The sequence below is a fragment of the Octopus bimaculoides genome, chromosome 15 (assembly GCF_001194135.2).
Source record: "Octopus bimaculoides isolate UCB-OBI-ISO-001 chromosome 15, ASM119413v2, whole genome shotgun sequence".
Lineage (NCBI taxonomy): Eukaryota > Metazoa > Mollusca > Cephalopoda > Octopoda > Octopodidae > Octopus > Octopus bimaculoides.
Genome location: NC_068995.1, coordinates 49943016 through 49958306, shown reverse-complemented (window position 1 = coordinate 49958306; position 15291 = coordinate 49943016). Strand labels below are relative to the sequence as shown.

General features: G+C 36.5%; 2 protein-coding genes across 2 annotated transcripts in view; one reads left to right on the top strand and one right to left on the bottom strand.

The window, feature by feature from the left end:
* LOC106870776 (tyrosine-protein kinase BAZ1B) overlaps positions 1 to 7295 on the top strand; it is a 66172-nt gene extending 58877 nt beyond the window's left edge. The window contains exons 33-35 of the mRNA XM_052973421.1: positions 2763 to 2840; positions 3646 to 3789; positions 5088 to 7295. Of these exons, the coding sequence (XP_052829381.1) occupies positions 2763 to 2840; positions 3646 to 3789; positions 5088 to 5255 (390 nt within the window). The 3' untranslated portion in view covers positions 5256 to 7295. The remainder of the gene's footprint in view (positions 1 to 2762; positions 2841 to 3645; positions 3790 to 5087) is intronic.
* An 814-nt stretch (positions 7296 to 8109) lies between these two features.
* Positions 8110 to 15291, bottom strand: part of LOC106870806 (3-oxoacyl-[acyl-carrier-protein] reductase FabG) — an 8882-nt gene continuing 1700 nt past the window's right edge. Inside the window, exons 2-9 of the mRNA XM_014917022.2 lie at positions 15159 to 15289; positions 14023 to 14115; positions 13203 to 13288; positions 12382 to 12475; positions 11228 to 11297; positions 11014 to 11050; positions 9696 to 9759; positions 8110 to 8344 (exon numbers count right to left, since the gene is read on the bottom strand). Coding sequence (XP_014772508.1) covers positions 8186 to 8344; positions 9696 to 9759; positions 11014 to 11050; positions 11228 to 11297; positions 12382 to 12475; positions 13203 to 13288; positions 14023 to 14115; positions 15159 to 15289 — 734 coding nt within the window. The 3' untranslated portion in view covers positions 8110 to 8185. The remainder of the gene's footprint in view (positions 8345 to 9695; positions 9760 to 11013; positions 11051 to 11227; positions 11298 to 12381; positions 12476 to 13202; positions 13289 to 14022; positions 14116 to 15158; positions 15290 to 15291) is intronic.

Genomic DNA, 15291 nt, shown 5'->3' with positions numbered 1-15291 from the left:
ATCTGTGAAATTCGGCAACTTACAAAGATCTTTAGATCAGGCAATACTTCTGCTTATTCCTGTCTGAAGTATCGTCCGATACTTCAGACTTATTGTCCGATGAATTTACTTTGTTGACATTCTTCATCGACAGAATTTTTATTCCTTTCAACCTTTCAGTCAAGTCCGCCTTTCTTCCAGTAACATACTGTCCATATAATCTTAAATATTTCTTTAACTCAGGCACAGTAAGTACTTCGATAGCTGAATCATCAAGCTGCTTTATATCCATGATAAGACGTAAAACAATAACAATGGCGTGGGTAGCCTCCGGAAGTTTAATTATCTACATGGAGCGCCACCTAGCCATGGGAGATAACCTACTGATAGGAAAGCCCTATAGTTTCCAGCTATCCAGTTTCACTCACAATGTATGTCCATTTTCCCCAAGATGTCATGCAATGAGATCAAACCCAGGACCTTTTGATTTGGAGACAAACTTATTAACTGTTTGGCCAAACCACATGTCTTGGAGTTCCAGCAGTCTGTTTGCAGCTCTACGGATCAGTTTCCTGCCTTCTATGGGGAACATGTTGTTGGATACTCAAATATCTTCCTTGGAACCAAAGCATTTAACAACAGTACAAGATCAAATGCTATACAAGTCCTTCATTAATTGGTTCGCTGCACAATAACTGTACATTATTTTTTATCATCATCATCGTCATCTGTCCATTTTCCCATGACTAAATGGGTTTAATCCAACCTTGTGTCTACACTTGTCACGATCCCTTGTCCTCTGGTATGCACAAAAAAAGAGAACAACTGACAATCTTTGTTATTATGGTTTTTCTATGGCTGGATGCTCTTCCTATCACTAACCTTTTTTCACAATGGCCTGAGTGCATTTTTACCGTGTCACTAGCACGTGTGAGGTTCACCATGGCTGGACTAAAGAGTCACCTCCCTTTCTTATATCAGTATTTGAGTCAGTGTTGCTTCTCTTGTAAGTGTATTGTAGTTTGCAAGGTCCAAACGTATACACAGACATCTCATTAGTAAACACAAGATACCCATACAGTATACCATTGCATCTGTGCAGACTGTTCATTAGTACACTGCTCAAATGGTTACATCACTAAAAACTGTATGAAGCGTGTCTACTAAATACTAGATTAAATGACGGCGTCTATTTACTTTGAGGTGTCTGTGTAGACATAGACTAAGAATGCTTATCATCCGGAAAACTCTTTGTGTGGTCAAGCTATATTGTGGACGGGGCATTTAGTCAGGTTGCTAGGAAGAAAAAGACAGTTCAAGGACTTCCAAAAGAATCTTCGTCATCATTTAATATCCTCCTTCCATGCTGGCATGGGTTGGACGGTTTGACAGGAGGTGGCCAGGCGGGAGCCTGCACCAGACTTCTGAGTGTGTTTTGGCATGGTTTTTTTTACGGCTGAATGCTTTTCCTTGAGAATACATACTATTGTGTGGATAGAAAAGGATGAGTGTATGTAATCAAGATAACGGGGTGGCATGTTTAGAAAAATGGAGCTGAATGACAGCTCATTGTTAACTGAAGAGTTGTGTGTGTGTGTGTTTGAAATCAAGGTGGTGGACAGAGATATTAGGGAAATAAATTTGAATGATGCCTTGTGAAGGGTATCTGTGTTCATGTATAGTGGAACAGGAATTTTTTCTGTGGCAGACAATGAACTACATCTGTTGGATGACAACATAAAATGAACTTGGGTGTGTGAGTGTCGTCAGATATTATTGGCTAAAATGGCAGTTGCATTTGCGTTCCAATATATAAAGTCACCAAGGCGGTGAACTGGCAGAAACATTAGGATGCCGGGTGGAATGCTTAGTGGTATTTCATCTGTCTTTATGTCATCATCATCATCATCATCATCGTTTGCCGAGGTCGACTTTGACTTTCATCCATTCGGGGTTGATAAATTAAGTACCAGTTGCGTACTGGGGTTGATCTAATCAACTAGCCCCTGTCCTCCCCAAAAATTTCGGGCCTTGTGCCTAGAGTAGTAAAGAATATAAATACTCACTAGGCTTACAAAGAATAAGTTCTGGGGTCAATTTGTTCGACTAAAGGCGGTGCTCCAGCATGGCTGCAGTCAAATGATTGAAACAAATAAAAGAGTAAAGGTTAAATCTTGGTAAATTTACTTGTTTAGTTTATCTGTGATGTATCTCTTTCGTTTGTAATATGTGTATGGGTATACAAAAATCAAGTCTAAAAAGTATATTATGAAATCAATTATTTTAAAACATCATTAAACGTGTTTCAGTGACCCTACATAATCCTCTACACTCACATCATCAGAGGTTGCTGTACAAAATGCAATTCATGTTGTTTGTCTCCGTATTTATATGTCTATCACAATAATCTCTTTTAAACAACTGAAATATATTGATTTCTTTTCAGTTCTGCAATAAGCTTTATCAAACAACAACAGATGAATGTTAGGTTTTCTTTTCTTGGGTATTTTTACTTAGTCTAACTACCCTCTTGTTTCTGCCAACTAATCATCCATTATCATCCAAATTCTATATTCTATATTCATCTCCATTTGACCTTAACAGATACCCCAGTCTTTTGACGCAATCAGTCGTGCAAATCCTGTTTACATTTAAAGCATGATAACTGTGTTCTATATTGAGAATCACACACACACACACACACACACATACATGTAAACACCTTCACTCATACAAATATATACATAGAAGCTAATTAATTGCCATTTTAAATCTCTTTTTAGATTTGTGAAGCAATTTTAATTCGGTTGATAATAAACAAGAACAGTTGGCCCTTCAGACTTCCCGTTGATGAACGACAGGTTTGTTAAGAAATTCTGTTTATTTAATTATTCACAAATTATCCTTAGTTGATGTTTTAGAATTCACTCACACACACTCACATGTATGCATGCTGGTGCCCTGTAAAAAAGCATCTAGTATACTCTGTAAAGTGGCTGGCACTAGGAAGGGCATCCAACCATAGAAAACCATGCCAAAATAAGATAGCAAAACTTGTCTCAGTCCTCTGACTCACCAGCTCCCATCAAACTGTCCAAACCATTGAAAACAGACATTGAATGGTGATGATAATACCATAAGGATTAGTGTTAGCAAGGGCATCTAGCGGTAAAATGTTGCCTTGAATACTGTATTCAGTTAACTCGTGCTAGCATGGAAAAGCAGACATTAAATCGAATGAACAAATGGATGCTGAACCTCCATAGAGGTTTCTGTCCATCAAATTTCACTCACAAGGCATTGGTCATCCCAATCCTATAACATGGTTACCACGCATTTGGAAGCACATCCAGCTGTAAAAACTGCCAAAACTGACCACCTGTGCTCATGCCATGTAAAATGCACTCAGTCCACTCTGCTGGGTGGTTGGTGTTAGGAGGGGCATCCAAGCATAAAAACCCCCTGCCAAAACAGACACAGAAGTCTGGTGCAGCCTTCTGCCTAACCAGCTCCTTTTAAACCATCCAACCCATACCAGCATGGAAGGCAGACTAACAATGATGATGATGATTTAACAGAATAATCTGAATGCTAAAGGATTAATACATTCTTTTACTCAGTAAATTGCTAAATGATCTTTCTTTATTTGTCTCCTTTTCTATTCAGGTCCCTGATTATTACGAATTAATTGCCAACCCAATTGACCTTCGAACAATAAAACATAAAGTTGTGGATGCAGAATATAAATACACTGAGAATTTTGTCGAAGATTTATCACTCATGTTCCGTAATTGTGCCATTTATAATTCAGTAAGGTTTATTCTTTCTTTCTTTCCTATTTTTCTCTCCCTCCTCTTTTCTCATCTCCCATATCTGTTGATATCTCACATACTAAACACTCACTCATATATGTATATATGGGTGGCACATAAAAGACACCATTTCGAGCGTGGCCGTTTTCGTGCAGGTGACACGTAAAAGCACCCACTACACTCTCTGAGTGGTTGGCGTTAGGAAGGGCATCCAGCTGTAGAAACTCTGCCAAATTAGATTGGAGCCTGGTGTAGCCATCCGGTTGCACCAGTCCTCAGTCAAATCGTCCAACCCATGCTAGCATGGAAAGCGGACGTTAAACGATGATGATGATGATGATGATGATGATGTATCCATGCACACACTTATGATTACGGGCTTGTGGGTGCTGGTGCTACATGAAATGCACTCGTACCAGTGCCATGGGAACAGACCCATGCCGGTGTTGCATAAATGCACCCAATACACACTGTAAAGTGGTTGGTGTTAGGAAGAGCATCCAGCCATAGAGATCATGCCAAAACAGACACAGAGCCTGGACAGTTCTTCAGCTGGCCTGCTCCTGTCAAACCGTCCGGCCCATGCCAACATGGAAAACAGATGTTGACTGATGATATATATCATCGTCATCATCATCGTTATATATATAAATATAAATATATATATATAAATATATATATATATAGACATATCTTTCATCTCTTGTTTCAGTCATTAGACTGAAAATGCTGAGGCAACACCTTGAAAACGTTTTAGTCAAATGAGTCAACCCCTATCCTTGTTTTTTTGTTTTTTAAAGCCTGGTGCTTATTCTGTTGGCTTCCTTTGTTAAACTGCTAAATTGCAAGATTATAAACACACTAACACTGGTTACCAATCAGTGGTGGGGGACACACAAACACACACATGTATGTATATAACTGGCTTCTTCTTTTGGTCTACTATATCCACTCACAAGGCTTCAGTTGGCCCGAGGCTATAGTAGAACACACACTTACCCAAGGTGCCACACAGTGAGATTGAACCCAGAACCATGTGGTTGGCAAGCAAAGTTCTTACTGATGGGCTTCTTACAGTTTTCATCTCCCAGATTCACTCGCAAGACAATGCTTGGCCCTGTACTCTTGTGGAAGACACTTACTGTGCCATGCTGTGCGACTGAACCTGAAAGCATGGGGTTGTGAAATTCATTCCTTAACCCCTCAGCCATGCCTCTGCTCTCCCCCCCCCCCGTCCTTTTTGTTCCATTGATAGTAATCAGTATCTCTCTAAAACCTTTCTCTTTCTCGTTGCAGGTCGACAGTGAAGTTTACCGATGCATGGTTCTGCTGGAGAAGCAGTTCATCAATCTCTTATCGAAATTCCTGCCCCAATACCCGTACAGCCGAAAGAAAAGTACAAATGGATATACCGACCAAGCATACACCTGTTATGGTACGCGAAAAAGGGGCCATTGTATATGAAAAGAAAGAAAGAAAAAAATTCAACAGAAATCAACTCCGAAGTAAATAATAATAATAATAAAAAAAAAAGGTCTGCGGTGTGGATTTTGCCCCAAAATAAAAGAATTCATTTGTCACTCATTCTTCCATTACACACAAACAATCTCCTCTTTGTGACCCTGTTTCACCTCCTCCTCACCCTCTAAAAGAAAACTTCGACACATCATTGCTGCATTTTCTAATTTTTTGGCATGTCGATATGTTTGTGCGCATATGTATGTGTGTATGTATATATATATAGATTCACACATACATAAATATATATATATATATATATATTTCTTAATGCAAGAGTTGTAAAGATATATGAAAATATATTTTACATAGTGCAAACATTATCTAATATAGAACTCAATACATTGGGTAGAGTATATATATATGTGTGTGTTTGGGTATGTATATATGTATGCATATGTATATATATATATATATGTGTGTATGTGTGTATATATATGTGTGTATATATATATATGCATATGTATTTACATTAGTACACATGCTTAAGGAGATAGTCAGTGTGATTGAAAAGTTTCTTTAGCATTAATATAAACCAGTTAACAACAGGTTTTTTCTTTTGAGCTTAAGGTACATCTTGTTTCCCTCTCTTTCACATTTCTCACCTACCCCTACACGATACCCTTCATCCCTCCCTCCCTCCATACACACACCAGAATTCATTAAACCACACCAACACCAGTTAACTGCCATGGCTCAGGGATTCCAGGATAGCTGGTCTACCGCCCTGCTGTTTTTACTGGCAGCTGTCCAGACCACTCTGTGCAGTTGGTATACCTGGACAATTGAACAGGTTTGTTTCTTCATGTTTTGCCATTTTTAGGACAATGAAAAATTTTCTCATATTTTGTTAATGACATCTTTCTAAAATACACACACACATATTGGAAAATGGATGTTAAATGATGATGATGATGTGTGTATGTATATATCATCATCATCATCGTTTAACATCCATCTTCCATGCATGCATGGGTAGGATGGTTGACAAGAGCAGGCCAAGTAGAAAACTACCCTAGGCTATTGCGCCTGTTTTGGCAGGGTTTTTATGGCTGGATGCCCTTCCTAACACCAACCACTCTGCAGTATACTGTTATATATAGTACACTGTTCTGCAAAGGTAAGATCAACAAAAAAAGTACTCCCATCTGATGAGAGATAAATATTGTTTAATGAATACAGTATATATTTTTATGAGCTACAAATAGTTTCATACTTTCATGCAATGAAACCAACACAGACAGCATTTTCTGACACATTTGGTGCTTTCGTGCAATCTTCAAGCTATGCTTGTATATGTCATGTGAGCATAGCCTGAAGATTGTACAAAGGCACCAGACATGTTATAAAATGCTGTCTGTGTTGTTTTCATCACATGAAACTACTATTAGTAACTCATAAAAATATATACTGTGTTTATTAAACAATATATATATATATATATAAACATACCAAATAATATTCACAATAACATAGCAAAGATCATATTGAAAACATGTTAAAATAAAATTGTAACACTGAAAAATAATTTTATATATATATATATATACCATTTTAAATGCTAAAGGGATTTCTGAATCACCTTGTGTGTGTGTGTGTGCATATACATACATATATAAATATATAATTATAGATATGGTGTATCTATCTATATATATATATAATGTATACCTGTGTACATATTTTTATATATGCATGTGAATATATATATATATAGTTGTGTGTATATTTTTATATATATATACATATACTCACACACACATAGACATACTGTATATATACACATGTAACCTTGATACATTTTCTGCTGCCCAAATACACACTTGTGCTGTGTTAAGTATCATAATAATCGCAGTCCTGTTAATTCACCATTGTATCTTGATAATGTACCGTATTCTATTAACTGTGGTAGAACACTCAACTAAACCACTTAAATACCGAACCACTTTATTTCAGTGGTATTAATAAACTCTTCTACAAACCAAACTGAATAACCTTTGTCCTCATTATTATCTTTTTTTTTTCCTTAATTTTGACATCGTGCTGTGTTTTTGTTTAGGTTTCTGTCATTGTCTCCACCATCCGTATTATAATTATCATTTGTCGCCAACTTTATTATTTCTGTCAACATTTGTTTGTTTACCTGTGGATTCTGATGAATCATTTTACTGCTCTTCAGATGAGGCTCAAATTCTCTCAGTATTATTCTGCATTTGAGAATAAACTATTTCGATATCTGTATCTTTCAATAGATCCCAGCACTTCTATAAGCAAACTTTGTTTACATTTATTGTAGTTTGAATATATATATATATATACTCTTTTACTTGTTTCAGTCATTTGCCTGTGGCCATGCTGGAGCACTGCCTTTAGTTGAACAAATCAACCCCAGTACTTATTCTATCAGTCTATTTTGCCAAACCGCTAAGTTATAGGGATGTAAACACACCAGCGTCAGTTGTCAAGCGATGGTGAGGGGACAAACACACACACACATATATATATATATATACATATAATCATCATCATTTAACGTCCGCTTTCATGCTAGCATGGGTTGGACGATTTGACTGAGGACTGGCAAGCCAGATAGCTGCACCAGGCTCCAATCTGATCTGGCAGAGTTTCTCTACAGCTGGATGCCCTTCCTAACGCCAACCACTCCGAGAGTGTAGTGGGTGCTTTTACAGTATTATAGTCAAGGCTTGGTCAAGCATGTTTAGTGCTTGAGCAATTAGCCAAAGACATGCTAACATAGAAACGTAAACAGAAAGAAAAAAGGAGAAACAAAATGGAAAAATAAACACAACCAATTTCTGTTTATTTCTAAAATATCTTGGTTAAAAAAATAAAAAGCAAGTCTTGTTCTGCTGTTTCTATCGTGGACACATGGCATGTCTTCCACCATCAACAGGAAGCAAAGCTCCAGTAATGAAGGAACTGGCATCAGAGGCTAAGAAGGCAATTGCCTTAGAGACTTCGTCGACTTGTCCTGCACGTCCAAGAGCATGGGTTCCTCTGGATTTCTCCAGAAACTGAAAGGAGAATCATTATGGAAACGGTGACTGATGTACAAAATATATGACCAGTATACAAAGCTATACGACCAATATGCACACAAACATACAGTTACATGGCTGACACCTAGCTATGTGGTCAAAACACACACAGTTACGTGGTCAAAACTGAAAATAGCTAAACAATATTTTTAATTTGTCACCTCAATGTATATATATATATTTCTGTAAAATGATACAACTTAAATAAGCAGGCATAGGAGTGGCTGTGTGGTAAGTAGCTTGCTTAACAACCACATGGGTCCAGGTTCAGTCCCACTGTGTGGCACCTTGGGCAAGCGTCCTCTACTATGGCCTCGGGCCGACCAAAGCCTTGTGAGTGGATTTGGTAGATGGAAACTGAAAGAAGCCCGTCGTATATATGTATGTGTGTATATATGTTTGTCCCCCCCAACATCGCTCGACAACCGATGCTGGTGTGTTTACGTCCCCGTAACTTAGCAGTTCGGCAAAAGAGACCGATAGAATAAGTACTAGGCTTCCAAAGAATAAGTGCTGGGGTCGATTTGCTCGACTAAAAAGGTGGTGCTCCAGCATGGCCGCAGTCAAATGACAAACAAGTAAAAGAGTAAACATGTATGGTTCTGTTTGATGTGAAGCTTAGCTTCAATTATATTACAGATTTCACACAAAAGTCAATGAATACGATTTGTCTCTGCACATGTAGTCAGTTTGCTAATGTATTTTGTACCACCAAGTTTTATATGAACACATGTGGTCTGTACGACTAACCATTGTGCCAAGCAGGATTATAGTAGAAGACAACCGTGTGGCACCTTAGGGAAATGTTTTCTATTTGGGCTGACCAAAGCTTTGTGAGTGAATTTGGTGGGTGGAAACAGAAAAAAATCTGGTATGTGTGCATGTGTATGTACAGGGTGGCCCAAAAGTAGGTTTACAGTTCTCACGTAGGCACTTTAAATTACTTTTAAAACATTCTATTACACTTAAATTTCTATCTTACAATTAACTAACTTAGCATGGAATAATGGTTTCATATTTTTTTATAATTAAGATCTAAACTGTTAACATATATGAATGCGAAAGAGATAGTTGAATAACTGTAAACCTATTTTGGGGCCACCGTGTGTGTGCGTGTGTGTGTGTGTGTGTGTGTGTATATATATATATATCTTATCCTTTTATTTGTTTCAGTCATTTGACTGTGGCCATGCTGGAGCACTACCTTTAGTCGAACAAATTGACCCCAGGACTTATTCTTTGTAAGCATAGTGCTATTTTACTGGTCTCCTTTGCCAAACCGCTACAAGAAGGGACTGAAGTAAACTAAATAAATATCGAGCCTTACCTGAGCATAAGCTTCTTCACTCATGCCTCCTCTTTTGTGTATTTCAGTGACGATAACCCCAGGGCTGAAAAAAAAAAAATCAGAAGTACAAACAACTTAGCTGGGGTAGCAAGTTTTAATCTGTATTCATATTGTGATGGTTACAAGTGTCCAAAACTGACCAAGTGAACAGCTAAGGGCTCTTTACCCTAATGAAAAGAGCTGCAGGGCATCCTAAAACCACATGGCAAAGGACCATTGACACAGAGAGGAGACAAGAAGGGTGGAAAAGTTGGAATGAGGCCAGGACAGTAGGAAAGAACGGAGCCGGTTGAAGAGATAGTGTTGCAGCTTCCTGTACCTCATATCATGGAGAGAACTAACTAACTAACCCAGTCATCATGGTCACCATATTTAACTCTGGCTGGCTCAGTCCACAAAGCTAAAATAGTTCTCATGACCAGGAACAAATAATTATAATAAACAGTGACAGCAGTATAATACCAAGTGTTTCGCTAAGTTGCTGTGCCGAGTTCAATTCCTATGAGTATATAATTTGGAGTGTTTGAACTAGAGAAATTCAATTTGTCCAAGATACACTCTACATGGAAATGAAGTTTTCAGTTGTGCCATTTGACCCAGTGGGTTATGGCATGCATTATCACTATGATTTCAGAATCCTTGAAACTAATGAGAGAGCAGCTACATAATCATTTCACTGCTAGAAATAGCAATTAAATCTCTCAAATCATAAAAAGAGAAAGGACATAAGGACACACTGGGTATTGTAGGCTTTATCTAAAAGTAACTGGATATAAACTTTATCTGAAAGTAACTGGTAATTTCACTGATGAGGAAATAATAAGGCATAAGCATGTCAAGAGTTGTCTCCCATACTTTATGAACTAATTAAAATATTATTTAAGCATTGACTAATATTGATTTTTTTTTTTCACCACATTTATTTTTAGTTAGCATTTATAATGTTCCCTAGAAATTTAAACATTAACTTGATTAACTGAAGATAATATATTAAAAATATTGTTATCTTTAGTAATTCATTTTGATATTTAATAAACATATTTTTGCTTTACAGTTGGACTCTGCAGTGAGACCACATGGCTTTGTGATAGCTTGGTATAAGAATCAAATTGATGAGTTTTATCTTAAGAGTCATCAGGATTCACTTTTATAAATGCCAAAAGATAACATCAAAAAGCTACTTATTAAAATCTAAGCAACATTACACATTTACATAATGGTACAAGAATTACTTATTCTACAAAATGGTATAAATATCTGAACATTAACAGAACTAATGTGAAGATATGAGACTTACTTGACACTGTTTACACGCACTTTCTTCGATGCCAACTCTGCAAAACATAGAGAAAGATGAAAAATACTAAGATACATTATAAAATAACAAGATACAACAATGGCTGGAACGCTTAATCACAGGCCTGCTTGACCAGGGTCAAAACAACACAGAACTGAAAATAAAATAAAATTGAAAAACATTTTAAAGAAATGAGGAAAAAACATCAACATACCAAGAGCTACAGTACAGGTGAATTGATCCAAAGCACTTTTAGACATGTTGTATGCTAGAACTCCAGGGAACTGAAATAAAAATGGTAAACTGAATTGAATAGGAAGACTTTGTCATAAATACAGAATAATGGTAGAACATTGTCTGTCAGTTTCTAAAGAGGAATTAACATGGATACCAAACAGTCAGCTTAGATGCATTAAGGTTATCTAACTTAGTGATTATAACCGACTGAATATACATATTTAAGAATAAACTCTTTCCAAGTAATCTTAGTAAAATCAGAGAATAAAATGTGTCAAATTGCTATTCCAAGTTCACCCATTCAATATGTAATCCAAACCTTATTAACGTGAAACAAGGGCAGTGAGTTGGCAGAATTTGTAGAGTGTTACAGCCATTAGTTAGTTATATGTCTTGGTGCTCTGAGTTCAAATGCTGCTAAGATCCCCTTTGTCTTTTGTCATTCTAATGTTTAAATCAATACCAGTCAAATACTGGGGTATATACAATTGATTGTTTCCTTCTCTAACATGTGGCTTTGTGCTTAATCTAACATGGGGTAGATTAAGCCAATGTGGGGTTTGTAGCATAAGAAAGAGCACTAAATTAAAAAAAAAAAAGTTCTAAATTAAGAACTTGGCTAATTTCTCAAATGACAGAACCAGGGGTTGCTGTTAAACCAGTCAATGAATTAACTACCTCAGAAGAACATCTTTTTTATCTTCCATCTTTTACTTGTTTCAGTCATTAGACTGTGGCCATGCTAGAGCACCACCTCGAAGAATTTCTAGTTTAAATGAATCGATCCCAGTACTTTTTCTTTTTTAAGCCTGGTACTTACTCTATCAGTCTCGTTTGCTGAACCGCTAAGTTATCCTTTTCGTTGGTCGGCCCGAGGCTATAGCAGAAAACACTTGCCTAAAGTGCCACACAGTGGGACTGAACCCAGAACTATGTGGTTGGGAATCAAACTTCTTACCACACAGCCATGCAGATCTTCTATGCAGTTTCTATCAACAGAATTTCACTCGCAGGTAGTACAACTGAGGTGACAGACTTAGCTAGAAACATTAATTTCTTGAAAAGAGAAGTTGACTTTTACATACAAAAATTATAATTTAATCTTGGAAAATCTAAATGGCGTCAACTTACAGATCTTATACCATTTACACTGGAAACGTTCACAATAGATCCTTGAGTTGTTATCAAATGAGGCACTGCTAACATGGTCAATTGATAAATGGACCTGGAGGAAGAAATGAACCCAGTTTTTAACAAAAAATCTTTTATATTTATTTTATCATTTACATAACTAATGCTCACACACACAGATAGGTAGCAAGAAAGATAGATAGATTGATAGCAAGAAAGAAAGATAGATATAGATAAAACGATAGCATTCTCCCCTCCATAGTTCTTTGTGTTGATCTTAATTTATTTTCAATGCTTGTGTTGGCAGTTCATGTTTCTGATGCATACATAATGGTAGACTGCATACACTGGTTGAAGACCTTTCTTTTTAGACACATGGACAATTTACTGTTCATGATGTGATTCAATTTATCAAAGAATGCCCATCCTAATTGTATTTGTCGTTCAATTTCTTTGGTCTGATTTTTATCCTTTAAGCAAAATTATTTGTTCAAGATGGGTGAATTGGTTCACATGGTTTAACTATTTCATCATCTATTACTACATTTCCAGCTTTGATTAGACGGTTGGAGATTATCTTCATTTTACAATCTCCAACCATTGTCTCCACTATTACATTTTATTTTACAAAACTAACACTTTTGGCACTACAAACAACACAAGAGATGAGAGAAATAAATAACATATTTTTGTGATTGGAGAGACATCACAGAGTCGAAAATGGAGGAATTCTTCATAAAGATGCAAAAAAAAAAAAAAAAAATTCTTTCCTCAAGCCAATAATTAATTTATAAGATTAATTCCAAATTTTAGTTTCGTACCGTACATTAATGTTAAAGACTTCATCAAATTGTTTCAAGCTAGTGGTTTCAATAGATCCATTCGCCAAAATTCCAGCACAGTTTACCTGTAGATACCATACAAAAAATAAATGATAAGCATGGATTGTTAAGTAGAAACAAGACATCGTACAGAGGTAAGGCATAACACACACACACACACACACAAATAAAAAGAGTGAACAAAATAAGGGCCCATGAAATTGTTAAAGAATATCAAAAACAAAAAGGAAAAGAATGTCATTTAACCCTTTCATAACCACATTTCTAATGTGAAGTCCATATTTAAATTTGTTATAAAACAAGAAAAAAAAATTTTCATTCTGGTGTCTGGAACATAATTTACTGAAGTTTTACATAAAAATATAACGAATCAAAAGAAAAATTTTCATTATTAATTGAATTGGTTAAGGCAGTGAGCTGGCAGAATTGTTAGCACACCGGGCGAAACGCTTAACGGTATTTCGGCTGTCTTCACATTCTGAGTTCAAATTCCACTGAGGTCGACGTTGCTTTTCATCCTTTTGAGGTTGATGAAAAAAAATACCAGTTGAGCACTGGGGTTGATGTAATCAAGTAGCCCCACCCCAGAATTTCAGGCCTGGTGCCTTCAGTAAAAAGGATTATTAATTAAATTGGTGTCTGGAATATAACTTATTAAAGTTTCGCTTCAAACGATGGTGGAAGATACTAGTTTTTAAGTGAATACTTTAAAACGAAAAAGGTATAGAAAGGATTAAAGATAAGGTGTGAAGATCAGGAACATTAGAAATTGCAGCAGATTTAAGAAACATATATTTACCAAAATGTTTAGTTTCCCAAAATGAGAAATGGTTTTCTCCATCACAGTTTTGACATCATCTTCCTTTGAAAGGTCAGCCACAACCATTAATGGCTGAAATAAGAAATAGTTTTCATTAAATAGCATATAGACCAGTGCTACTCAAAGTGGTGGTCTGTAGCAAGTTTCCAGAAAAGAAAGAAACATTATAAAATGCTTATAAAATGCATATGTAATATTGTATTATTTGTTTATAAAATAAATATAAGATTAAAAAAAATTGTCAACTTTTATTATATTCATTGTATATATATTGTTTTTGGTATAAATTAATATTACTAAGAAATATTACTGGTCCCTGGCACATTGGAATGCTTTTTTTTTTTTTGTTTTAAGACCTGGTACTTATTCTTATTTCTTTACTGCCCACAAGGGGCTACACACAGAGGGGACAAACAAGGACAGGCAAACGGATTAAGTCAATTATATCGACCCCAGTGCGTAACTGGTACTTATTTAATCGACCTCGAAAGGATGAAAGGCAAAGTCGACCTCGGCGGAATTTGAACTCAGAATGTAGCGGCAGACGAAATACCGCTAAGTGTTTCGCCCGGCGTGCTAACGTTTCTGCCAGCTCGCCGCCTTTTATTCTATCGGTCTCTTTTGCCAAACTACTAAGTTACAGGGATGTAAACATATCAAAACTTGCTGCCTAGTGGTGATGGTGGGGCACAAACAAAACACAAAAACACAAACATATACGTATATGTATACGACAGGCTTCTTTCAGTTTCCATCTACCAAATCTACTCAGAAAACTTTGATCTGCCTGAAACTATAGTACAAGGCACTTGCCCAAGGTGCCACACAGGTAGACTGAACCTGGAGTCTTGTGACTGGGAAGTAATACAGCCATGATAATCCTAACTCTACAATATTTAAGAAAAAACGAGCAACACTCTACTTCACACCACACACATATATATATGCATGCATTTCACACTGTACTTGCAAACAGGATGATGTACTGTGTTAATGTGTTTCTCTCACAAAAGAGACAATAAACATACAGATGGGTTTATTGTTTCTTTATTTTGTGTGTGTGTGTGTGTGTGTGTGTGTGTATACACAGACATGTTAAATGAGACTTATTTTACCTTAGAACCATTTTTTTCGCATTCATCTGCCGTTTTCTTCAAGTTGTCTTCTTTTCGGCCAGTAATAGCCAACTTTGCACCAAGTTTGCTAAACAACACTGCAGTACCAGCTCCAATACCAGAACTGGCACCT